The 27,575-nt window shown below is 36.9% G+C and overlaps 2 protein-coding genes across 3 annotated transcripts; both read right to left on the bottom strand.

The window, feature by feature from the left end:
- Positions 1 to 4,535: 4,535 nt before the first annotated feature.
- LOC124215580 (odorant receptor 13a-like) lies at positions 4,536 to 14,471 on the bottom strand. Of its 2 annotated transcripts, XM_046619133.2 has the most exons (7): positions 14,232 to 14,347; positions 11,160 to 11,604; positions 10,118 to 10,403; positions 9,412 to 9,511; positions 7,833 to 7,943; positions 5,400 to 5,555; positions 4,536 to 4,717 (listed from the first exon to the last, which is right to left on the bottom strand). In XM_046619133.2, exons 1-7 carry the CDS (start codon positions 14,256 to 14,258, stop codon positions 4,667 to 4,669), a joined length of 1,176 nt encoding a protein of 391 aa, XP_046475089.1. In that variant the 5' UTR covers positions 14,259 to 14,347; the 3' UTR covers positions 4,536 to 4,666. The 2 variants fall into 2 exon arrangements, with proteins under 2 accessions (XP_046475089.1, XP_046475090.1); XM_046619134.2 differs by lacking the exon at positions 7,833 to 7,943 and having other exon boundaries at positions 14,232 to 14,471.
- Positions 14,472 to 18,566: 4,095 nt separating this feature from the next.
- LOC124214398 (odorant receptor 13a-like) lies at positions 18,567 to 22,105 on the bottom strand. The gene is made up of 7 exons (XM_046616670.2): positions 22,084 to 22,105; positions 21,421 to 21,865; positions 20,898 to 21,183; positions 20,672 to 20,771; positions 20,459 to 20,569; positions 20,168 to 20,323; positions 18,567 to 18,899 (listed from the first exon to the last, which is right to left on the bottom strand). Exons 2-7 carry the CDS (start codon positions 21,863 to 21,865, stop codon positions 18,849 to 18,851), a joined length of 1,149 nt encoding a protein of 382 aa, XP_046472626.2. The 5' UTR covers positions 22,084 to 22,105; the 3' UTR covers positions 18,567 to 18,848.
- Between the last annotated feature and the right edge of the window lie 5,470 nt (positions 22,106 to 27,575).

Here is a 27,575-nt window from a genome sequence, read left to right on the forward strand (position 1 = left end):
GCGAGAGAAATCGATTGGGCGCAGTCCCAATACGCTGCCATTGAAGAATCAAAAGTTACAGCCAAAAAGCGAGAACCCGAGTTTTCGCCATTTTTCAGCGGGTGCTTTCTTGCTCACCATATCTCCCCTGTTGGTCCCACGCTCTTTTCGCTGCGATTTCTGAGTTCCTGAGGGTTCAATTAGTCAGGTAAGGGTCGTTTAAATCGAATCCGACACCGAAAGTTTCCTGCTCAAAAAATGAAGAAAAAGTAAGGCTAACCCCTTTGCATTTTTGTCGAAAATTTTCGCAAGTTTGAAAAGTGCTGGAATAAATTCTTTTATGTACTATTCCGACGTAATTTCGCGAGAGAAATCGATTGGGCGCAGTCATAATACGCTGCGATCAACGCATCTGAAGTTGCAGCCAGAAAACGAAAACCTGTGTTTTTCACATTTTTCAGAAAGTGCTTTTTCCTTCGTATCTTTTCTCTTGTTGATCCTACGCTCTTTTCGCTGCATTTTCTGAGTTACTGACGGTCCAATTAGTCAGGAAAGGGTCATACAAATCGAATCTGAGACGAAAAATTTTTTGCTCCGAAAATGAAAAAAAAGTAAGGTTAACCCCTTTGCATTTTTGGCGAAATTTTCGCGATTTTCGAAAGTGCTGGAAAAAATTCTTTGACGCACTATTCTGACGTAATTTGGCGAGAGAAATCGATCGGGCGCAGTCACAATATGCTGCGATCAACGCATCTGAAGTTACAGCCAGAAAACCAGTACCGGTGTTTTCCACATTTCTCAGCAGGTACTTTTTTCTTCGTTTCTTCTCTCCTGTTGATCCCACGCTTATTTCGCTGCGTTTTCTGCGTTCCCGGGGGTCCAATTAGTCAGAATAGAGTCATACAAACCGATTCTGAGACTAAAAATTTTCGGTGGAAAAATGATGAAAAAGTAAGGCTAACTCCTTTGCATTTTTGGCGAAATTTTCGCGATTCTGAAAAGAGCTTGAATTAATTAATTTTAGCGCTATTTCGACGTAGTTTTACGAGAGAAATCGATTGGGCGTGGTCCCAATATGCTGCGATCAACGCGTCTGAAGTTACAGCCAGAAAACGAAAACCTTTGTTTTCCACATTTTTCAGAAAGTGCTTTTCCCTTCGTATCTTCTCCCCTGTTGATCCCACGCTCTTTCGCTGCGTTTTCCGAGTTCCTGGGGGTCCAATCAGTCAGGATGGGGTCATACAAACCGAATCTAAGACCACAAGTTTTCGGTCGAAAAATGAAGAAAAAGTAAGGCTAACCCCTCTGCAGTTTTGGCGAAATTGGCGTGCCTAATTTATATCAGGTGACAGTCGATGATGCTCTAATAAATTGTAAGTTCTTGTTTCCATGTGATTTGCATAAGGAAGAACTCATTGTATACTGTCTACATTACTCTACAGTTATGAGAATGCGTCAGTCAACTAAAACAAAAAGTCGGGAAATGGTAAAGACTAGTAGGGTAAAAAAGAAGATACTGTACATAAAAAAGTAATTAATTTTTCAACTGACCTAAAAATTTCGAAATTGTACTCTCCTCTAGCAAATTTTTCTCGCTATAAATATGATATGCGTAGTTCATATCGCCAAAATGAACGCCCCGCCGTTCAAAAATAAATGGCTAAGTGAATTTAATTTCACATTAATAGCCACATACAGCATATGTGTGCACATACCAACAAGCTTCACACACTAGTCAAAAATGTGTCTCTTCGCGACGAATTTCAAATGTAAATAAAAAAGTAACGTTAAATTTTTGAAATATATTTTAATATAATAACAATAATATCATATATAATGCGTAACTATTTTATTATTACCCCACATATTTATTGTTGTATTTGCATAATTGATTCAGTGTGATTACCGTTTTCTTTTTATCAAAAAGCGTGCCGATGGAATTTTATTTAATCTTTGGTTTTTCGATTCATCATGCATTGCATTTTTATTAATATATTGTCGCTATAGTCACATACATTCATCGTACAATTATTTTTTTTTGTCAAACATTAATGTACCCATGAAATCTTCAGCAGCAGATACGATTTTCGTGAATACTGTCTGCCAGATCGCCGCCATTATTGTTTACCTCAATCTAGCCGACGCATGAGGTCCTTGGCAGATTTCCGTCGTACTAAGACATAATAATCACAGAGTTTAACACAGGGAGTATAGGGCAGTCGGAGCACCTCTTATTCTTACACCGTGGTCTAGACCCACTGTAGGGCGCCGATTACTGCAAGTTCACGTAATAATAAGAACGCCGACCACTGCAAGTTCACGTAATAATAAGAACGCCGACCACTGCAAGTTCAATGGCCTCCTCCTCACTAGCGGTAGCGGCAAAAGTTCACAATGTCGGCGTCACTTCCGTCACGGTTTCAGAGACGGAGTGCCCAGAACTGTGTAGAAAACCCTGGTAGCCGCACATTTCCGCCTCAAATGGCGGTTTCTCATGGGGATGCAGGTCCGCCATACATGTTGCTCCGTGCTTCAGTAGTGGAACACGGCCGATACAGGTTATGTAGGTGAAGCGAATTTTTTTCCTTCAGTTTCGAGCACGGTGCCTATTTTACCGACCGTGCAGCGCTGCTTGTCTCTCGATCACCAATAATATTTATAGTCGGGGAACCGACCGCACCATATCTTCCCTCATCGAACATACGACCAAAATGCATATGAATCGATGGGGAATATAGTGGTCAATAGAGTGCCAGAATGTCACTTCCGGTCAGTTTTTTCGAGGTTATCTTCCCTCATCGAACATATGATTGAAACTAGTACCAATCGATAGGGGAGGTCGAATACTTGAAGAAAAAACTGGGTTGCCAACCCCCACCCTGTCCGGGGGGTGGCAGCCACCCCTAAAGTGTAGTCGTAAGTAAAGTCGTTCGACTTTTGGGGGTGGCTGCCACCCCCCGGACAGGGTGGGGGTTGGCAACCCAGTTTTTTCTTCAAGTATTCGACCTCCCCTATCGATTGGTACTAGTTTCAATCATATGTTCGATGAGGGAAGATAACCTCGAAAAAACTGACCGGAAGTGACATTTTATTGACACTCCGGACAGGATCCATTCTCTATAAAGTCTGGCACGCTATTGAGCACTATATTCCCCATCGATTCATATGCATTTTGGTCGTATGTTCGATGAGGGAAGATATGGTGCGGTCGGCTCCTGGACTATTATTGTTAGTCGGAAGACCACGTCTATGAACTCAGATATTATTTTCGCGTTGCTCTATAATTGTGTCTTTAATCATTCTATACAATGCTTTCGTGTCTAAAAAACTAAAGCGTGCATATTTAATTGATACTAAATTTATTTATACAAATTTGCAGAATCCTGCCGTAACTAACATGCAGGGTTGCAAATAATGCATTACTTTTTTAATTGCAATAGTGTTTTCATTAAAACATTAAATTCAATGTTTTAATGGAAATTAAATTATTTCCATTGAATCAATAAATTTAATGGTTTAATGGAAATTGTTTCCATTCAATTATTTGATTTAATGTTTTAATGGAAATTTTATCCACCATATAAGATTATTTGAAAATTAAAAATTATTCAAAATCAATATTAAAAATCTTTTACAAACTATAAGTAGTAGAGTGAAAATTTTAATTCATTTATAAATATATCCACACATGAGCCGTCATTAGGTTTAAAATTCATTCATTCATCCATTTCACAATTCATTCATTCCAGGTGCATCATGGTTTAAAACAGTGTATATGGTTAAAACTGGTGGATATGCTTGAAATTATAAATAATTGTCAATAACCGTCTTTCGTCAAGGCACCATATTTGTTTATTGCACTTTTATTATTTCTCGTTCTATATCGTCTGTTTTTAAATTTGGGCTTGGGTTTGGAGTGTTTAATTTTTAATTCAATAGGTATGTCCTCGTAGTTTAGATTTACTTTATTATTTTTAAATGGTCGATTTTGGATCGATTACGAGTTCTTTTCAGAGAGGAACACCTCCGCACCTCCTTCCTCCTGGAGAGACGTAGACCAAGCCACCTCCTTCTTAAATTTGTAACCAGGTTCCCCACTCCCTGGGTCTAACCTAATCCACTCGTGCCGTGTTCATTGCGCGGTTATATTTGAATCATTACAACTACATCATTATATTTAATGGAAAATATTTGTTTTCAAATCAGTGAAACGATAGCAAAGCGAAACGAAAACGACGATATAAAGGATCGTAGCACCATATGAAACTAAAGGAAAATGTAACAAGTTAATTTAATGCGGAGAAAATAATAGCACATTACGTACCAAGGGAATAATCAACTTTTATTCTTGTCTTACATATAGGACTTTCATATTTTAGCCCGGGACTTACCATATCAGTCGAATGTGCCCCCTGACAAACTCCTTTATGTCCTGACAACATACTTGACGGTTCGTACGAATGTTGTTGATGTTTAGGATCTCAACCATCCATCTTTTTGTATTTAAAAAATCAACACAGTTTCATTTTAATTTAATTTATTTTATGTATGTTTTATGTAATAATTTAGACATCGTATTTAAAAAATCAACAGCTGATTACTGTTTCTATTTTGTCAATCATCGGTATATCCCTGTACTACAACAATTATATAACATAAAAGTCAACAATGTGTCGACTGAGTGACATCAGATGAGATTCCTCAACACTGACAGATATGCCATTGATGTTTTGATTATCTATAAGAAAAAAACATACAAGACAGAAATTAGTTTAATTAGTATAACATTTGGTATGGTAATAGACTACCAACACACCTCGTGATACTTGTATGATTCTATACCACAAGACAGGTGACCCTACTGAAAAATATGTTTTGAAAGAATTCAGCGTGTACCTTATCACATGATTTATCTTGTACATCCGATAAAATATATCAACACCCACATAATATATTCGGATCATATATTGCAACAACACGAATCATAAAATATATTAGATCAAAAATCACAATATAAACTGTATAGTTGACTATATGACTTTTGATCTAGCATATCTGATGATTCGTGTTTTTGTAATTTATGATATGAGTTGATATACATATATGTTATCGAATTTACAAGATGAATCGTATGATATATTACACGCTTATTGCTTTCAAAATATTTTACGATTCATTACATCGTCTTTTTCCATAGGGTGATTACTTTTAAAATCAGTTATCGATTTGTTTTTAAACATTTAAATAGTATCCGAAATAGCAAAAGTTACTGTGATGTTTTATTTCAACCGCAAATCAAAAATAAACAAGTAAGAACAATGGATAATAATGATAACATTTTGTGAAAAATTACCGAAGTGAAGCGTTCTAAAAAATTCATTTTACTTTTTTCTATCACGCAGTATTATTCGTTAACTTACTTCGGTAAAACTGCCCAAAGAGAATGTGTAAAATTTCCCAGCTGTCATTACAAGTGGCTGCTGTGCTCTGGCCATGCATATTACCATCCATTTGGCATGCTCGGTTGACATTTCGTACCATCGACACTCGCTGAGCGATTCATGTACTCTGTCACTCTGGAGGAAAATTTCTCGTTAAATGATATGTGACAACAAATCACGTTACCAAAGATTACAACCAAGGAATAGAATTGAAACAAATTGGCTTTATTGTGGATGAAATAAATGATGTATTTTTAACGTGTATGTCAAGGAGTTTCTAGTTTACCTTGAAAAACAAAATTACTTTTCAAAAAAGAAACTTATACGCGTCTTCTTATGTGAACATGCATTTCATACGTGTTAGTGACAGACCTCACAGCCGGGTACAACAAGAACCCAAATTTCCATTTGTACTAGCTATAGGTCTGACAGTCACCCGTCTCGATAGACTCAAAACAATAATGGTGGGTTCGGGGTGGATTTAACGATTAATAATATGGCCACCAAATATGAAACTGTACTTCAGGACTTGTTGCACAAGCTTTACATTCATTCAATCAGTAATTATTCAACGCTTGTGTCAACTTGGGTAACTTTCTAGCGGTTATCCGTTCAACACGTGTCTCGTCGCGAGCAGAACCGGAGTAGGCCCCAGGATGACGAGTACAGGTACCATCTCACCCGAAATCATCGGTCAGTACCTGTACTATTTTAACCGTGCAAATCGCGCTGGTTTCCCGACACGGAAACCACCCCGGGGTAGCTTAGCTTATTGTTAGCTACTCCGGCAAGGCCAGCCCACGCGGCTCCACCAATTTTGTGTGATTTGTTATTTATTTTCAAACGTTCTTGATCCGTGAACTGTAACAATCACGTTGGTTTTCCAACGTGTCAACCACCCTGGGTCCAAACCTCAATCATAAGGCCCCGGGAAGGCCGGCACGAGAATCCCCAACCGGCTCTACCCAGTTCTGCTCTCGCATCTAATTACTCGATCACAAGTACATTAGAAACACGATCCAACGTCATTTAATAATCAAATCGATCATTATGAGCCCCGATTCGTCGAGTTGATATCCCCGCGTTCACACAGTTCACTGTATCACTCTCGCACACATAACGAGCTACTGTCAACAAGACTCACGTGTTTTCTCTTCCGAGTTTCAACTAATACTGATCTGGTTTTGGATTCTTTTCCGTAATCCCCTCTCGCTCGCTCTCGCGGGGATTTTGAGAACTTTGGACTGTATTGTCTTGTTGACCACTCGCCGTAGTGTGCGTGAGATTAGCGTACTTGGATTTATTCACACATCACCGTAGTATTATAATACATTCTGTCCCTTTACTAATCTCTAGCTGATCTATAGCGGTCGTTCACCCCCTCGCCTTACCATACCTCTCTGTTATTACATATGGTTTCGAGTAATGCTCGTCCAAACTGTAGTGCTATTGAGTACACTTCTTAATTTTTTACACATTCTCAAGTTGAGATCGCGTTAAATATCGGATTATAACTTAATAATCACACGGGGCAATAATGGTCTGTGGCAATGGCCGATTACGAAATTATAGGTCATAAAGCACTAGTTTCAGCTGTTGTTTTCTGTCTATGGATTGGTATGCGTCGCCACAACGGTCTAAAAGCATACCTATTTTGAGGAGTTTTTTTTTAAAGAAAATGAACATACTTAGAGCAATTTGAGTTTCAGGGCTTTATTATTTATAGTTTCAAGAACTTTTAGAAATTTTTTATTGAAATTAATAACAAAATAGCCGCATGGTGCATACAAGTAGCATACAGATTCCTAGGTCAATTTGCATACGATCAACCTGAAATTATGACACAATCTTTAAAACTTGTTTGTCGATTAGAGCTTGTGGCTACATTTTTGAATTTCAATTCCAACAATTTTTTATCCAGGTTTTTTTAACAATTTTTTGGTCGAAAATTACATTTTTTGTTCCTATTCGTATATAATTGAAAAAAAAATTTCCTCAACATTTGGGCTACGAGTTCTAACCCGAAAAATTGTTTTTAACTCTAAGCAGTTTTTCTATGTTACAAGTTGGATAATAATGTCAGGAGATGCGCCACCGTAAAAGCCCACCGCAAAAGTTCGGAATCGTTCTCTACTTACATGCGTCATGTTGTTATTAATTCGAATGAAAAAATTCTGAAATGTTCTCGAAACTATAAATAATAAAGCCCTCAAACTCAAATTGGTTTAAGTATTTGCAGTTTCTTCGAAAAAAAAACTTCCAAAAATAGATATGATTTTATAAGTGAGCTAGGTCGTAGTTATTATTGTTATTCTTATCCTCAACATCCTTATCATTATTATCCTTATCCTTATCCTTAACCTTATTGTTTCTATATAATTTAGTGATGGTCCAAATGTACATCAGAATTACCTCTTGAATAAGACTCTCGCCGACGTAGCAGTTGATCAATATGAAGAAAGTCACACTCACTACGTACAGCGTAAAAGTGACAAAATTTGATTTTTGTCCTTCCTCGGCACTCTGCGTAAATTTGTGATTATTTGGTGCATATTCCGTTTCAAGAATTCTCGATTATGATCAGTATGATCCAATACGTAAATTAGGCTGAATTGTATTCATTTTATTATTATTTTTTATGTTAGTGTAATAAATGATCTGAATGTCCTTTCGAACTATAGGATTTTTAGCTTAACTCTGAGAGATGCGACATTCGATGTGACCTTTTCCGATTTTAATGAAACTGTAAAAAACTATCCACATTACAGTTGCTGCCTGGAATTCACAAAATAATGGTATCGCATTTTCCGATTTTCAGACTGGCTTCACGATCCAATGGCAAAAGAAAAGTTATCATCATTTTTTAAAACAATTTTACTACCTACAATATTTTATTTAGGTTTAGGTCGTATTGATTATTATTATGGAAAAATCCGCCAAGAATCTGAAATCCGAATGTTCTTTCCATTTTATTTAAATGTACCTCTCCGATTTGAGTTAAAAATTCTATAACTCGGGAAAATTTTTTCTACGGTATAAATTAGTGTTTAGACATCGTTTCGGCAAAAAACATGTATATGGGGCGTTCGACGTCAAACCAATGGGACATCGACCTGATCGCGTAGGATTCTGATGTCCTATGGATTATTTGGTTTTCTCGGTCAATAATTATATCTTTCATTTTTCGAAATTTCTCTGCCATTTTGTAGAAGCGCGGCGACCCGAAATATCCTTGATATGATGAAGATGGACATTTTCAAAATAGATGAAGCTTTTTGGTAAAACCGGGGACTCGAAAACACATCTTTTCGACATGATTCGAAAATGGGATGAAAATGTCATAGGTATATATTTTTTGGAAATTTTTTTTTATCGATTTTATTTTTAACGATGGTATCTTGCGGTATAAAACAAAATAAAAAACAAAACTCTGTTATGGTTAAATTCTATTTACTTTTGAATATGATTTTCTTGACCTCGATTTACTTTTTTTTAAGAGCGAAACGAAGGAAACGATGTTTAATTAAAAAAAAATTCAATTCCTTCATTTCATTCTTGAATTGAAAAGAAAATAGAATTGTACTAAGTTGAAGTTTCTACTTATTCTATTTTTTACTACAAGAAATCATCATTGAAAATAAATTCCGAGACCAAAAGAAAACTTCGAAAAAAAAAAATTCAGCATTTCCATCCCATTTTCAAATCATGACGAAAAGTTTTGTTTTCGAGTAGCTGATTTTACATAAGTGCTTCATCGATTTTAAAAATATCTATCTTCATGCCAAGGATATTTCAGGTCACCACACTTTTACAAAATAGCGGAAAAAATTTCAAAAACTAGAGATATCATTTTTGACTGAAACAAACCAAAAAATTCATGGGCATCAGAATCCCAGGGGGTCGGGCCGATGACCCGTTGGTTTAGCGTGGAATGCCCCGTACATGTATTGCCTTAATTTGAGACAGTCATGCATGTAACTAGTGCTGTTACCAATAAAACGTGGTAGGACAGGATACATATGAGAAGCATTCCTCCGAGGAGTTGTGTCCATAAGAGAACGCTGGAGGCCTTCCCCAAAGTCTTCGCCATCCTGCATTCCGTAAATGATAAATATTCATACTATACATCGTAATTCCGTGTGTTTTAAACTTTTACAAATGAGCTAGAACGGTAACGTTGACTTCTTTTGTCAAAAAATTGCAGGAATATTCTGTTTTCCGGAATTTTATATAATTATTACGATTTTTAATGAATTTTCGTGTAACTCAGTACGTGAGCTTTTGTTTTCGAAAATATGAACAGCCTAAATCAATTGAGTTGAATATTAAATTACGTAAACGACGTGCCGGAAGAATTGAAAGTAGTACGAAACTTTGAAACTTTCATTGTTTGCGTTTTATACATTTTCACAGGTCTTGTCAACTTGGGAAAATGTAGCAAATTTCAGGAATTTCGATACGGTGGTACCTTTTTGCTTCTTTATCCATTCTATTAATTTGTTTTCAAATCAGTGGAACGATAGCAAACCGAAACGAAAACGACGATATAAAAGATCGTAGCACCATATGCAACTAAAGGAAGATGTAACAAGTTAATTTAATGCGGAGAAAATAATAGCACATTACGTACCAAGGGAATAATCAACTTTTATTCTTGTCTTACATATAGGACTTTCATATTTTAGCCCGGGACTTACCATATCAGTCGAATGTGCCCCCTGACAAACTCCTTTATGTCCTGACAACATACTTGACGGTTCGTACGAATGTTGTTGATGCGTTCCACCAAGCTTGACAAGCGGGCGCAGACATGGAGCGTCAGGAATACGATCAGACAGTCGGGACCGATCAGCCCCACAGACGCGACAACGGTGAAGGGAAGCTGAGCAGCATACGTCAACACGTATAAATGGATGTTCGACAGGTCGTAGAATGTACGCGAGTGATACGGCAGGTCCAATTCCGTTGTACCATTCCTATTTACTGTGCGATACCGTTGAGTTGGTTTGTGAATTGATGAAAAGCATCTCGAAACATACTATTTTTATGGCTTGTTTCATCACGTTGGCGTCGTTGAACATTCATTTTTTAGCAAAATGTTCTGTTTACAACGAGCTACCGTCAATTGAAATGACCAAATTTATTATCATTATAAAAAAATTACCGTTGCATTTACTACTTTGGTAGTTGGCGCACTTTTGTTGCTGACGTCGCCAAAATTTTTGGCACTACAATTTTTCTTCCTGGTAAATAGGACTGTCGATCTGGCAACTCGGATCATTTCTGCAGTAACTTAAACAGAGAAGTATAAGTAATTTCAACAAAAAATTCGTCAGTCTCTCATTTTGCCACCAAAGTGGTAAATCCAACTGTAATTTTTCGGTGTAGAATTTAAAGAATATTAATGATTTTAAACGATGAATCGATAACTGAACTTTTTGTATCTTTGATGAGATCTTCATAGCTTACGAATATAATAATAAAATAAATGTTCAACGTTATACGACAATTTCTTAATGAATTTAGTAAAAAGTATCGATCCTTGGTAAAATAACCTCCTTAATTATGTAACTCTCGAACAAGTTTATCATTTCGTTTTGTCATTTTTGCGCACTCTTTTCTTCCGCATACACCTTACTCCCGATAGATATTTAAAAATGTGCAGTTAGACGTAATCGCAAGATACTTTTTTTTCTGTCGATACATCTTTGACAACTGCATATTAAAAGTGTGACTTACTTGTGACCAAAATGTTAGTGATGGGTGTGAAGTAGTAGATGAAAACGGTTGAAAGTTCCCCTAGTACCGTCAGCTGAATGATCAGCCTAGTCTTACTGTAGTATTTCGAAAAAATTCTTCTCTCTTCAGAGGTCAGGTGACTCTCCCTCTGTAAGTTGTCTTGAACCTCGTAAATCACTTCTCTGAATTGCCGACTGTTTATACGTAGAAGTGCCAGTTGAGACGTGGCCACCATGTATGTTATTGTCTCCGTGAGGTTCGAAACGACGTGTTCAAGGCTGCCGATGAAATGGAACAAGTCGGCGTATTCCGAACTTATGTGAACAACCATGCAGATCATGCTGAAGGCAAACCGCCTATCGTTGATTTCAAGCGGCCAAAGGCCCACCACTGACAGTATATTTTTCATCCAGCCGAGAAGTTGAACGGCTCGGGACGCTTCCATCTAAGTGATGAAAATATTTTCATTCAAGTTCTGCGCGTTGAAAATTTTTATCACATCGTGTTTGAACAACGTCTGGACTAGATGAGAATGGATCGTTTGCACAGTAGTTAACTGGATGCAAGCAATGCCGGGTGCAAAATTGTCTAACAATTGTAAGCCTTTATCATCCGGTGTGGCATTTTTTGCACGTTGAAGGAACGGCGAGTTTTTTAAATATACTAATTAGACTGTGCAAAAAAATTCTAGTTGTCGAATTCAAAGCTGCTCATTCAATATCTTATAGTTTACGCTGCAGAATGAGAGCGATTCCATGAGGTTTCATTGAAGTCGGTTCGTTTTGAGGGGTCGCAGAATTCATAAGCATGTGTTTTTGAATGATTTATGTCATTTTCAGACATAAAAATTTATCGCTTCAATGTGCCACATTATTATTACAATTTTTAGTTAAAAGAAAGTATAATACATAATATTCAATCATTCAAAGCTGTTAAAATGATATTCATTCGGTATTATTATCGTTAGATGCAGTTTCCAAAAGGTGAAGATTCATTTCTTCAAAAAACAGGTTACGGTTTCTTGTTATTTAACCGTATCTTATACGGCATGTATGTACATATAAAAATAGGAAATGATAAAAAGTTGTCAAATTTAAACTGTTGTTGATGTCGATAATTTAATTTTTCGGAAACGATTTTACGTTTCCGTGATTATATATTCATTTTTTACAGTACCAAAGACAAATAATGCTTCTCAAAATGGGACAAAACATGCTTATAATATTCTTGGGATCGCTCTCATTTTGTGCCCTCTATAACATTTTGAATGATCAGTTTCAAGTTATCAGTTTGAGTCGAATCGAAAATTTTGAAATGCTCTTGGGGATGGTGAAGAAACTTTTGAGACCATAAATTTGATATAGAGTTCATTTAATCAGCTACGAAAATTGAGGAATTGATTTTTTCAAAACTCTCACTTACCGTATGTTCGATGCAGCGAAATATTTTTCTAGTGAAAAAAAATTTGAGCTTCAATTTAAGTGGACGTCGGACTTGGAAGGCTAATCAAACAACTTATATTGGACACGATGTGATTGAGAACGAGAAATGGAATGAATTTCGGGAGGCCCGTTGGAACACAATAGTTATTGAATATGTCAAGTTGATAAAATCTTAATTGGTTCGATTGAGTACAGCGATCATTTTACGTCTGTAACTGTTACATGGTAAATGTTTGAGCAAGAGAAGAAGCTACAGTTCAAAAAAACTCCAGCAATTTTATTTGCACGATTAATGGTGAAGAGGAATTAAACAATATTCCAATAATGTGATAAAAAAATATCAATAATACAAGAACAGGTTTCCAAATTAAAACGATTGAAATGATTAAAACCCGGAGTTTTTCTTTCGATATTAATATCTTATTTTGTTCACCATAGAGATCTCCAGATATTGCCCGAAAACATTGTTACAAATAGTTATATTCAGAGTGGATGAAAACTATTATAAGTACGATACTGCAAATGTTCAACGATTACACGTTACACTTTATAATGTAGGTTTTTTTGACTGTTTTTCAGGCAGCTTATGGGGATCTAGTCAGCTAATGAAAATAGCGCAAAACATTGGGGTTGCATAAAAAATGCTAGAGTTTCAGAGTTTTTAACCTTCTAATTATAAAACTGTTTCTGGTAAGCCTGAATATCTTAGCTTATGATGTTCGAAGTTTATCGGATTCATTCACATTGCCTAGTAAGGAAGGATATTGTTTTATTCGCCGTCACTATCATTGGCGCAAATGACACTAAAGTTCATTTTTAACGGTTTTTTCTCTCTTCATAATCATTGATTCAAGTGGTCAAGCCTATTAATCTTTGAATTGTTGTGTATATTACAGCTCTTAGACATTGATTTAGTTCCGAGTAAAATTGATGTTCAGTCAGACTTTAATATTTGTTCATCATCTTGCGTTTGGATTGTTTTTTTTTTTTCTTGATTACAACAATTTTATGCAAATTACTTGTCTCAACTATGATCCGTTTTTATTATCTGTTTGATCCGTCTGATTCTTTTACTTTTTATTATAATAACAGTACCAAAAAATGTGCGACTCACACATTGTATTCTTCTCAGCTTGGAAAATGATTTTCTTTTTTCACTTTTTCCCGAAATACAAATAAAGTCGAGTTTCGCAATGCGTGGATGAAATTTTCATTCGTACGATATATACGATTTAATTCTATACTTCCAAGTATCAAATGTGATTTAGTGAGCACAGAACTGCAGAGTAATGTTGAGTTCACAAAATAAAGACAGCAAAGAAGAACGACAATTGTTTGTCAATATGCTGATACATATTTATTTCTCCATGATAATTAATTAAGTTTAAAAAATACCCATGAATGGCGAAACTTTTACAAGTTGTAACGAGAAATCAAAAATACGTATGATCGCAAGAAACAGAGATTTAAAAAAAAATGGAGATATGGCCAGAAAACTTTCAAATAATTCTTCCCTAAAAATTAAAAGAGGAAACTCGTAGAATCTCAATTCCTAAGCACGATTTACAATTTGAGAAACACGATGCAAGTCCTTCTGTTCTAAGCTTTCAAAGAAATGATGAATCTTTACCTTTGCCGGTGAGGTAACTTGATCCATTGTGCTCAGACCAAGAGCTGCAACAAACTGGGGAAATAAACGTCTTCCGCCTCAAGGTGCACATTTGTAGGGCTCTGGTTGGACGACACGGACCAATCGAGATTCAGTCTCCTAATCGATACAGCTTTTTCAAATGAATGCAAATAATATACATTCTCGTGATTCCCTGACCGCGTCTAAGGCTAATATCAGTATTCACAATTATTATGCCGACGACGTTTGCTATTTCCTCGGAGTCGAGGCATATATTTAATTCACATACTTCCAGGAAAACGAATAACGATTCCACAATTTCTTTTATGCCGATGTTTCAAGAGTTGAATAATCTTCACACCGCTGTCTCCTGTTGTCAAGAAATGAAAAAATAATAATTAAAAAATATTAGAGAATTAAAAAGTAGGATCAAGCCATCGTTAGATGCAGAAAATGGATCATCTACAACACGTGTCTCTGGACGCTTATCCTGGAGACTTTTTTCAATTAATTTGGCCTCCGATCAGAAGAAATTTGGGAATTATTACCAAACAATTACCGAAGTTTCATGCGTCATGAATGTGATCGCACTTTTTTTTAATTCAGACCTTCAGCATTTTATTGATTTAAGATACGATCCATGACGGTTGGATTTAAAGATTTCAGAAAATTGTAAAATTACTAAGTTCGCTTCAAATGAAAATTATAAATATTTCTGGGAAGAATCATGCAAATGCAAGATACGGAAAAATAAATTAAAAATACTCAATTCTTGCTGTTAGAAATTCTATTTCACAAAAACAACCGTGAGGATCGTATACGATTCTCTTACGTCATTCAATTTCAAAAAAAACAAAAAGTCTTGGGAACGATCAGTTGAATTTTTCAGAACGCAAACCTGGAAGAAAAAATAAAAAACATTATAGCTCTATAACACGAACGGTTCATATAGGGATGGAAAGGAAGGAGGAACCAGAGAGGGAGGGTTGCATGATTGCAAAGTTACTGGCCATATAATATGTGTAAAATTTTCAAGCTTTCGGGACTAGCGGCTTCTAAAATCTGGCCATGTATATTAGGGTGGACTACAAAAATCGACTATTTATTTTTACACTTTATACTCCGAAAACTTGGTTGGTAGAGACCTTAAAAACATTCTCTCCAAGTATGAGCACTTAATTTTGATAGGAAGGCCCTCCGCCTCGCAGTTTTCTATTTTTTTCTTATGGTGAGGAAGAAAAATACATATCTCGGTATCTACTATTTATAAAAAAAAACTCGTATCATATTTTTGTAGGAAATTGAATTCTCTACAAAAAAGGTCTCTTGCAATTTTTTTGTATACCTCACTGTTCAGAACTTATTGATGGTTAAAGTTTGATCATTTTAAGGTAGATGTCTTTTCTTTTATGAATTTTATAACTCTTCAACAAAAAGTCATTATAATACGCGCAACTCATGGTTGTATCGGAAATTTACTGCGGAAATCAGGTACGGTAATATTACGTGTATCATTGAAGAAAAGCATGTGTTATTACACGAAAATAATCCATCATTTATCCAAAATTTGTGGATAAACGCAAAAAGAATTTACACGTGTGTCTTGTGCAAATAAGGTTAGTCCTTAAATAGTGTATTGTGTAACAAGGAGGCAAACTCGATTTTTTCAAACCGATCTTAAGTTTAATTATTATATTATAACTTAAAATTTTACGTGAGGCGAAAATACCGTTGCCTCCTTATTGCACATGATTCTTTTATTTTTGTAACACCTGTAACGGGAAGCAAGTCTCGAGTAAATTCAAAATGTGGCAGTCTAGCCTGAACGTAGACGCATTTGTTCAACACAGCGGACGCGATCACTTGACCAACCAATTAAAGTACAACCTTATTAGGGACAAGAAAAATATAAAAATTCATGTTTACGTTCATGTTAATACAGTGGAGGAGGTGTTTGGTTAAAATCAGAAAATACAAATATTTTCATTACGGTACCTATAGATAGAGATTTGAGTTGAATTATGTGGGAGGTGTGTAAGAGTAACGGACCCTGTATTGTCAGTCAAAAGTTTTTTGGATTAGCCATTAGATTCGGGCGCTGCAATCGGGCAGAAACGGAGCGCATTCGGTTTCAGATTTTCAGTCGAGCTCTAGACATGGTGACGATCGAAAGTGCTCGAGAAAGTTACGCAGATTTCGTTGAAGAATTTCTGATTCTCTAAAGTCTTTAAGCGCAACACCATTTTATTCCAGACAGCAATTATGCGACGCACGAAATCTGAACCCTTTCGAAAGTACTTCGAAACAAATAATGCTAGGAACATGATCAGGGTAGCTAACGATAAGAGTACTTTTGCGTTGCCTCTAGTGAACACTAGTTCCGGAGAACTGAATTTTTCGTAAGGTAAGCTGCTAAATTTTTGGGTGCCAGATGCAGTATTCGTCAATGATACAAAGTGAAAAGAAAAAAGCCATCCCAGAAAATTCATGACGGTTGGCTTCGGTTAACAGAGTGACGATACGTTATGACAGAGTGGCGAGGTTTACCACAGAATTAGACAACACATTATTTTCTTCAGTAGGTATTAACTCGCGTATTCAAACCTTGGACAATTTAAATTGAAAATTTGCAACGATATTTTGATAAAACATTTCAAGACACGAGTACAACGATTAAAGGCGCGAGTTTTAACAACGAATCACATATTTCACATTGATTCAATCAAGCGACTCAATACAATAAAAAAAAAAGATCAAAGCTAAGCAAGGAAATTCATAAAAACCATACGTAGGCAACAGTTAACATTAGCAATAATACGACAAGGATTAACTCTTCACGAATAAAATGCACGTTTTATCTTGTTGCAGCATAGTAACTGGACTCGATAATTCGGAATTCAAAAAGGGAACGCATGGTATAACCTGAAAAACCGGTAATTGTCAGGGAATTTGATATGTCATTGGCTCTAGACACCCTGATCAAAGATGTAACGACACTCTTGCCAGACGATATTAAAAATAAAAAAATTATTTCAGTGCGCCAACGGCGGAAAGATAAAGGTTCAGCCTGTCGAAAATATGTCGTAACGCTACGAGAACCGAACGTAGAAGAGACGGATTCGGAAGATGTTCTCAGACTCCCGACGACAGGTACTTTACATACAGCTAGTACTATTCGATTAATCGATGAGGAACCTTCTAATTTATTTTAAAACTCTTGGTTCAATTTCTACATGAATGACAAATTTTGCAAGAAAATTCCTGTTTCAACTTTCCCAAATGGATATAATTGAAGAACGGAAAGATATACTGACAAAATACGGGACAGGTTTTTTAGTTTTGAATCATAGATTCACAGAAAGAATTGAAAGAAATTATTCTCCTGAAAATCACTAACTTTTTAAATTTTAGACAAAGTCATTCGGACTACGACTTGATGGTCACGTTTTAGTTTATTGTAAAAAATATCCTGAACGTTTTTTTTTTTTTTTTTTTAAGTTTGAGCCAAGTATCATTATGGGTTGACCACTCGTTACATTATTATTATATCAAATATTAATTCCGTCAAGTTTCTTTCAAACAAGGTTTGGTTACTGCCGAATTGTAAATTCATGCCATGAAGAGTCGTAGTTGACCGAGTCACGGCACAAATTAATTTTTCATTTGAGAAACAAAGTTGTCTCGGACAGTATGATCTACAAATTCCCTGAAATTAATAAAAGACTAAAGTTAGTAATGTTACTGTGATGAAGCATGTTTTGGAAATGTCATAATTTCGCGACTCGTGATTCTTTCAAATTCAGTTAACTGTAACTAAGGAAATCGTCTATATTTTGAAAACCTGAGCTACAAGTCGTTTTGAAATTGTAAAATATTGATTTTCTTCACAATATTTTCTTACGTTAACGTTACTAACTTTGACATAAGTAATTAATTCGTAATTAGATGAAAAATAAACCTGTTTGAAAGTGTATCAACGAAATGAAAATAAAGTCAATAATAAAGATATAAAGGGTCGTCAGCCCATAACGATACTTGGCTCAAAATTTATGAAAAATATTTTTCAGGATATTTTCACATGGAAGTCGAATGTTGAAAAAATAGAAACGCTTCGTTTGACGGGTAGACTGTGATGAAAAAAAAAAAAAATTCAAATAACAAATCCAACTTCAGTATCTTGTCGGATTTCAAGAAGTAAAGAAACTTAACAAATTTTCTGACTCATACGGATCAATGTTTGTCATTAAAATATACTTGGTACTTGCGATAAATGAAAAAAGATTTTTCAGTGAAAATAATTTTTATTCTTTCAATACTTATATAATTTGGAATTTTTTCTAAATCTTAAGCTTTGACTGAAGAAACATACGTGATATTGCATGAAACTAATTCATCAGTGATCAATATTTGGGGAAAAAATGCTACAAGAATTAATGCACGTATCTTGTGCTAAGCAGGACGACATTAAAAAAAAAGTTCAGTACTGCTTTTCATACTTTCAATATTCCTAACAAATTTTTGGATCTCTAATTGTACTTGTTCCTGTATATCATTACCTATATTAATTCATGTATCTCATGACGATTTCAAAATTGAGACCATTTCGAATTAGTTGCATTAAAGGAGACTTTTCAACACTGACAGGTACGCCATCGAGGTTTTCATTACCTGTAAGAACAAACAAATTGTCGATTCGGCGCGATTATAAAATTCTCAGCTTAGACCATAACATGTACTCGTAGTATAATGGAGAAGGAAAGAATGTCAATTTACCGTCGATACTATACCTTCGATTATGGTATTTTAATATTTAGCAACTGATCGAAACGCTAGGTGACTTGGTCAATTTCGATGTCGACGTGTAAATCTACGAATATGAAAGTCCACGTATCTCAAATGCGAAAAAGGGCTTGACAGACCAATTTTATACGCACTTCTGGACAAAAATACTTGAAACATATTTTCATTTGACGCAAACATAAAGAAATGGCGTGAGTTCTACGAATTTATTGTTGCGACTTCGTAGAATCCTTGCAATTTCTTTCTTTCTCCGGTAAATGAAAATTCATTAGAGTATTACTGGTCAGAATTGCGTATAGAATGGGGCTGTTGAGCCATTTTTTGCGTTTGAGATACGTGGACTTCAATACTTGGAAATACATACGTGAACGTCGAAATCGACTAGAGTACCCCCAGAACTTGTTACACATTTGGACATTTCAAATACATTGCGGAATAACAATGAGTGAATCGCAATTCTTTATGATAATAGACTTGTTTTGATAAAATCAAAACTATCCTTTTAATACGGCTAGTTACTACGTCATTCCGTTGCAAGGTCAATAGTATTGATAGCTGCATCATGAACGCTTGATTTATATCTGGTCATTTATTGGCGTAAATGCAACGCTGCTGGTCATCTGAGGATACTTCTCGACAAATCTCACACTGCAGTATTCCTAGTCAACTGATGTCTTTTTTATTGCCTTCAGGACGTATCGTTAAATGTAATTTTTAATATGACTGTAGCGGTGATTCGTAGGCTATCGGTACTAATCAAAATAACTAACCCCCAAACGCAAGAAAACTTTACACACTGATTCCCAAAGTCTAACAATTGAAGCTTGCGAATCGTCAGTACCCGGAGGCCTCAGAAATAAAGTACGGTTCCTCGCAACAAAATTATAGTATGATCTAACCGGGGAGTGGGCTGTTACAACACCGTGTACATAGGCGGTATCTTGCCGTATGTGAGTATGTGGGAAAAAGTCGGCGTATTACAGCAGCAATTTATAAGAGGAACGTTCAGTTACACCAGAAAATGATGTGGCTTATAGGCAAACAATTATCTGGTTGTCAATCTTGGGTGAAATAAAGTCTTACTATTGAATCGCGCAGACCGTACGACAAGAATTAAAAACATCCAGCGAACTCACATTTGCAAAACTGCCCATAGAAAATGTGCAGAATTTTCCAGCCGTCAGTACGAGCGGCTTCTGAGACCTGGCCATGCATACGATGAGCATTTTGGCGTGAACCGATGACATGTCGTACCATCGACATGCGCTTAATGCGTCATGTACTTTAGTACTCTAGAATCAACAATAATCGAATAACATTTGCCAGTAAATAACGTTTCCACGATTAAATTAACCTAAATTGAACAAGTACATTCCAACGTATCCACTGGATGCTTTATAGTTGATTACTTGACATTTTTTTAATACCTCTTGAACAAGACGTTCACCCACGTAACAGTAAACGAAGATGTGATGTATCACGCTAAGGACGTACAACGTGAAACTGACGAAATCAGTGTTCTGTTCTCCCTCAGTGTTCTGTAAAACAAATTAGACACAAGCCGTATCGCATTCTTTCTATCAAATTCGGATCAAGCTTTAATGGTCGAACAGAAACTCGGTAGACGAGCACCGTATTACCGCTAAAACGTAGTAGGACAGGATACATATGAGAATCATTCCTCCAAGGAGTTGACCCAATAACATAACATTGTACACCTCCTCCAGAGTCTGTGTCATTCTAGAGTTTATTAATTGTTTATTTACGTACTTAGTTTTATCTGTAGGCTTGTCAACAGTTTTATCATTATTATTAGTAATTAAAATGATGAGACTAATATTTTGGATTCACGGTCAAAGAACTCACCGTATCAGTCGCACGTGGTTTTTGACAAGCGTTTTTATTGCCAGACCACACTCTTGACCATCGGTATTTACATCGTTGATTCGTTCCGCAAGAACGGACAGTTGTCCAAACACGTGGAGCGTCAAACTGATGACTAAACAAATGGAGGCGATGGATCCAAAAGCCGAGAAAAAGACGAACGGAAGCTGAGCGGCGTATGTCATTGCGTAAGATGAAATTTTTGACACGTCATAGAATATATACGTGTGGTATGGCAATTCTAACTGCACTGTTGAATTTCCGTTCACTGAGACAAAAATTGCATTTTATCATCTGGAGTATAATTTCTAGGGTAATGTAATTATGCGGTACAAGATTTCGAACTTTATTGCCAAACATTATACCCGGACTTTAGCTCGAAATGCTCCATATAAAACGAATATATTCATAGAAATAGTTGCAAGTTATTCTCTCGTTCATTTTGATCACGACTGCCCACGGATTTTGACTTTAAGTTACATGATGCATTCAGAAAGCGACTTACTGGTTCTGAGCAGATTAATGAAAGGAGTTAGGTAATAACTAACTGCCGCAGGAAGTATCAGCATTACAGATGATACAACGAATATCCGGGTCTTCTCAAAGTTGTCTAAAAGAATTTTTTTTTCCGTAGATGTTTTATAATTCTCCTCGACAAAATCCTCGTAAACCGCCCGGATTATTTTCCCCAGTTTCCGGCTGTTAACACGTAGAAGAGTCACTTCAATCAGGATCGTCGTGAACATTATGTTTTCCGATAGATTCGCCACGACGTGTTCAAAATTTTTGCCGTTTTTGTAAAGGTCTACGTGTTCTAAAGTTACATGAATCAGTAAACAACTTAGACCGAGGGTAAACCGCGTATCGTTATGACTGAGTGGCCAAAGACCCACCAAGGACAGGAGAATTTCGTTCCATTCTAGAAGTTTAACCGTAGATGACACTTCCATCTAAAAACAAAAATAACGCGAGGAATAAAATTGATACATGTCCGATTGATTGAGGGTGGACACAAACACCTTTCACTTCAATGAATCGAAAATAATCCTGTATTGTTGTTTTTGCGCTAATGCCTAGAATTAAATTGAAATGTTTAATTTCCAAAAAAATAAAGAAACATAACTGTTCCAGGATCATCTGATGTCTTTTAGATTAACCCAATGCTTACCTTAATCAGAGAAGTCGCAAGATTTGTTGTGCCTCGTCTGAGAGCAGCAATGAACTGGCCTAACAAGTACTCTTCGCCACAAGGTGAACAATTGCAAAGATCCGATTGGTTGATGCGAGCCAATGAAACTGAGAATCCAGTCGTACGGCATTTCCGAATAATTGAACGAATCGTAGATGCGCATGATACCATAACCACCGGTGAAGCAAATCTGTATGCAGACTCATCATACCAACCTCATTCGCCAACAATAAGCTTCGGAATTGGCCCATATTTAATTCACGATTGCAAAAACTGGAATACGATTTTTTCATATGCTGGCATACCGCATAAGCCTGCGTAACAAGCTCAATACAATCTACGCTCGATCGTCAACAATACAGGAAGGAAAAAGATAAGAGAACAGAATAAAGAAGAAGAGGACAAAGAAAATTACGAGCCTGTTACATGACCCCTGATCGGGTATAGTATGTTGACTCAACTACACGAAGGTACATCTTGTAAACATCAAATCGGACCGTCAAAGTTGAAATGTCGAACTTTTCCTATCAGAACGCGCTGTACGATAAAAAATACTTGAAATACGCAGACTCGTGAAACGAGGCCTCATGATTGAAAAGTCGCGTTTTCACAGAGAATGACGGTTTTTTTTTTTAGAAATCATTTTTCTAAATTCATAGGATATGTTATGAACAGTTGGTATGAAATACGATAGTGGCTATATTCTTGTGAACATTTGTCTTATTAGAAAAACTATGGGAGGACCATTTCTATACGAATCAGTCCTATAAGTTGACAGTTCTACAAGTTTGTTCGTTCAAACGGGGATCGACGAATTCGTTTCTCTAGATTTGTTTCGGAGAAGGAGGATCGATTCTACAAAAACCAGTTTTACAGGGCTGATATTATGCAGAACATTTGTCTAGGACGAAACACAGGCGAAATTGCAGAATTGTGGGATATTTAATATCGTAGAATTCAGGGCTCTTGTAAATAAAAAGATAATATAATTAAACCCTAAATTTCCTTTTGTATTGAGGTTGATTAGATGTTTATTATTTATCTGCCTGCGATTAACGAAACCAAAATCCTATTTCCTTCTTGGCTAATAATTCTCTGTTCATTTACGAACCTGATATATTTTGGAAATATCGCTACATATACACTTGATTGAAGGAGACAGATAGGGAGACCTAGGTACACCCTAAAGTGCTCGGAAATAAACACTTCTTACAGAATAAAACAGGCTTGAGAACTATCGTATTACAGGCGCTGTCTATCTGCAAAAAGGGTATAAAGAAACAGTCTGAATAACCCAAGTACAAACAGATCTGCTCTGACTCGGAGTTGAATGTTCAAGCATATAAACGATTTATTGTCAAAGATGTGAAGAATACGGTGAGAAGATGTGGAGGAAGCAAAAGGGGAGAGAGGTGAATTTAGATCATGGCCAAATTAAGCATGATTTGAGAGTGAGTCTTGGGACTGGCTAGTTACAGTTCAGGAGTAGAGGGAGCATTTTGCTGATGCGGTAGGAAAATATTTTGATTAGTTATTATTTGTTCACGGAAAACCAAAATTCGCCACAATGAATCAACGCTCGTACACGGACAGAATTCCTAAACACGATTTACCTTCTATGAACACAGACTTTTCGTCTCTTGGTTGAGCTTTTCAAATAAAACTTGTCACTTACCTTAAGTCGATCTGCATCGTCTCGGACTGTGTGGGCGGCTTTGCGTGTCCAGCTGAGACTGGATCAGGGATAATTTGCGAAATTGTTTCTCTCTTTTCTAAAAGCACGCAGTTTAAAAATTGCGTGACGCTATTCACGCACGATTGCTCTGGCGGTGGCAACTGAATTATCGTCTCTGGCTGATTGAATCAAATGTTTTCTATTGATTGTTTACCAGCCCTTCGGAATAGGTCATCATTCTCCGCACTTTTGAATGGTTCTTGTACCTTATTGCGTTCTGTTTTGTCTTTGACTTGAATGGATTCTGTTCCTGCAGAATAAAATTCTCTAAAATGAGCTTCCCATTCAATTGCTCAGAGTTTACGAAATTTAACCCTTCTGCCTGCACTACTTCCTTTTCTTAGCTGTTTAGAAATCTTCCTTCTTGGCATCTATAGTGGGATTTTTTGCAAGCTTTTTCAAATGAGAAAAGGATAATTCATCAAGGCCAAATAGGGCGCCGGTGGATATACTAAAATCGGTACGGAGATAGTTGAGTAAATTTGCCAGTTTGACTTAGTCACATTAAAGGTAATAAATTTTGTCAACTCACAATATAGATTCAACACGATGACAAGATTTATTCAATTTTAGTTGAGTCGAAATTACAATGATTGATTATTACAATGAAAACGATGTTATTCAAATAAGACGACAAGCACGGAATTTCGTTAGAATTAATTTTCTAGCCTTAATTCTAAAAGATTTTATTAACTATTCTGACTATAGGTTCACGAAAAAGTATACTCGTTAAGAAAAGCATTTAGTCAAATCGCCTCGATTAAAGGAATTTGAAGAACTGCTCTAGTTGGATGACATTTTAGAACTACTCTATCAAAAGAACATGGTTCAACTGCGCTGATTCTGCATATTGCACGCTCTTGTTCCTTAGCGTGCAGTTTTCTAACGTGCTTCCTAATTGGTTGCTTCCATTTTTATGGGAAGAAGATCAATACGGAAGACTTACGTACGCTGAGATGATATTTTGGGCCTTTTTATTCGCCCTAACTACCCCTAACCTCTGGGACCAGCGTAGTGGGTTAGTTACACCCACTCCGGCCATTCCCACGGGTGCAGGTAAGAATTTCCGTACGTGCATCAGACATACAAAGATAACTTATTCTGGCCTTCGGTCGTCATTTTCCAAACAGACACCACTTGAAAAAGGCTTTATTACGCTGCGCGTGCACGCCGGTTCCTGCATGTCCGAAAATATCGTAAAGGTGATTTTCGGGCATCTGGTTTGTCCTAACAAACTGTTGTTTGGCGCTGAACACGTCTTGCTGAAGTGTTGATGAGATGAATAATCGAAGCCATAAAAGCCATTGTAAAAGAAAAAATGCTTTGACCGTTAGCTTGTGATATTTAAAGGATGCCACTCGTTCTCTGGTGTGGTCCTTTTGGTACGCACGTGCACGGCGTCTGTTTGGATTCGGACTGCCGTTAATATTATTTGACTATAAGGTTAACATAAACAAAAATAACTATTTCCATAAACGATTCGAAGATAAAAGAAACCGTATGCGTGCAATGCATACGGAAATTTGAAGTAAAATATAAGAATGACTTAGAACGAAATTATAAAGGTTACAAGTATGCGAAAATAATATATCAATCCATGGAATTGAATAGGTGATGTAAGACGAAGTTGATATTCAGGGGCGTTGGGCATCAAAGATGCGACACCATATTTGGCAAGGTAATGCTACGCTGAAGGAACTACTACCCTAGACAATGAAGAATTATCGAAAAATAACTAAACAATCGAAGAGTCAGTCGTACGAGACTTCCAGCGTAGGTCTTTCACTTCTCAATTATCCACGGGTTTTACTCATTTACAACTCTCAGTTGGCTGTCAGATGTGGACGCTGGCCTGCCTGAAATTTAAGTACGTAAAGGTGCGAAAGAGTCGCGTATTGTTCAAGTATAAGACATACCGACCTGCATGTTTTCAGTTCACTCCTACGTAAAAGATTTCCAATCCTATAACCAACACTTTCGGTACAATTTCTTGACCAATCCAAAATTCCCATCACGCACAATCATCGACCAATACGAAAAATCAACCACCCAACAAGCTCCTGCACCCTTCACATATCCGAAAATCTTCCAGATTCCTTCTTCGGTCATCACCTAAAAAGTCAGTTCCCGTCAAGACCTGAAAACAAAAAGTTAATACACGCGGAGTACTCAAGTCAACACGAACCACCTAACAATTTCAAGTCTTGACCGAATATCTCAACCTAACTAACCATCGAGTCAACTACTTATTAATCCGTCTAACAAACAACTATTTCGATCTCCGGCAAATTCAACGGATCAACCAATAGATAATATTAACGTCATTGCAATAACGATTTAAATTTATAAACTACTGCGAATAATACAACTTGCAATCTTGTAACTAAATATCGTAGCTTCGACGTGTAAATAAATAGTTAGGTTTCACAAAAATCGATTCAACGAATAATCCCCAATTAAATAGCCTCGCTCCACCAAAGTGTCGTGAGGGACAATAAATTATAGTTGTATTTCTTGGGACTGACCGTCGGCTCCCATTGTTTGTTTTTGAACGCCCTGTAGTTCTCCCTCAGCTGCTTGCGGTACTTGGCGAGACGCATGGCTATGATCCAGCAGACGCGCGTCTTCTCGTTATCAAAAGCGATGCACCGGAAGTCATTCCCGGCCGTTTCTTCAGTCTCCGCGTTGGCGGTCGGTCTCAAACAGATGCCCAACTCGGTAGGGGCGCAAAATTGTTTCTTGGCGTTCAAGGTCCAGTAGACGTGATAGTCCGTAAGATGGGCCAACACCTCGAGCTGTTCCAGACTGGATGCGAGGGAACGTCTGGGAGTTCCGCCGGAACCGTATCAGAGGGAACGTTTGGGAGTTGCGCCAGCACCGGATGACCGGAAGCGCTTGGTAGTTGAGGTGGAACTCCCTGACGAAGAATCTGCATGTCGCCATTGTCGTATCACACGGCTGACTAGATGTACCTTCGGCGAGCAGTAAGGCTTGCCGTAACGAAGCGACATGTAAATCTTGGTCCACACGTTCTTACCTGCATCTCGAATCCAGGCCGTGCTGAATATCGAAGGACACTTCCAAGTAGTAGTAAGCAGGTTCCGCATCACCGCGTGCCTATTCGCAGAAGGTCCTCCGAACTCGCGACTTTCGAAGTCAACCATATCGTCGGGAAAGAATTGCTTAGGATCGTGGTAGAATTCATACTTCCGGGTATCCTGTCGGAATAGAAATCGGTTTAGGGTATTCGGAGCGTAGATTTCCATGTCTCCGTGAACGTTGAGGACATCTTCGTGATCTTCCAAACTCCGCTCCAATCCAAGGTCAGACCAGGATTACAAGTTGATCTGTTGAATTTTTTACATACATATACATATATGAAGACAGGCATAAAAGAAAACGTACTATGTTCGTCATTTCTCATAAAATAGGTGTATAGTTCATTCGCAAATGAATTAAGCAAATTCAAAAAACTCTTATAACGGAACAATTAACATGACAAAACGACACCATCAGGAGTTACATGATACATACATCATTAGTATTACGCATAGATTTAGACTCTATCTATATCTGCGTCTACTTAAGATATCTCTAGGTCTTACTCATCTATAAACTAGGATAAAACAAATTTCTTTCTTTACTTGTTGATCGCACATCTCTGATAAAATCGTACGACTTGTGATCCTGGTCTGAACTTGGATTGGAAAGGAGTTTGGAAGATCACGAAGATGTC

Source organism: Neodiprion pinetum, chromosome 3 (genome assembly GCF_021155775.2).
Source record: "Neodiprion pinetum isolate iyNeoPine1 chromosome 3, iyNeoPine1.2, whole genome shotgun sequence".
In the NCBI taxonomy this organism is placed as follows: domain Eukaryota; kingdom Metazoa; phylum Arthropoda; class Insecta; order Hymenoptera; family Diprionidae; genus Neodiprion; species Neodiprion pinetum.

Excerpts from the sequence above, each read along its gene's own strand:
- LOC124214398 (XM_046616670.2), bottom strand. The coding sequence starts at position 21,865 with ATGGAAGTGTCATCTACGGTTAAACTTCTAGAATGGAACGAAATTCTC. Across the intron at positions 20,772-20,897 it reads AACCACGTGCGACTGATACG|AATGACACAGACTCTGGAGG; the intron begins GTGAGTTCTTTG and ends AATAAACTCTAG. Across the intron at positions 18,900-20,167 it reads CTATGGGCAGTTTTGCAAAT|GTAATGAAAACCTCGATGGC; the intron begins GTGAGTTCGCTG and ends TTGTTCTTACAG.
- LOC124215580 (XM_046619133.2), bottom strand. The coding sequence starts at position 14,258 with ATGGATCAAGTTACCTCACCGGCAAAG. Across the intron at positions 11,605-14,231 it reads AAGTTACCTCACCGGCAAAG|ATGGAAGCGTCCCGAGCCGT; the intron begins GTAAAGATTCAT and ends TTCATCACTTAG. Across the intron at positions 5,556-7,832 it reads GCGAGAGTCTTATTCAAGAG|AGTGACAGAGTACATGAATC; the intron begins GTAATTCTGATG and ends ATTTTCCTCCAG.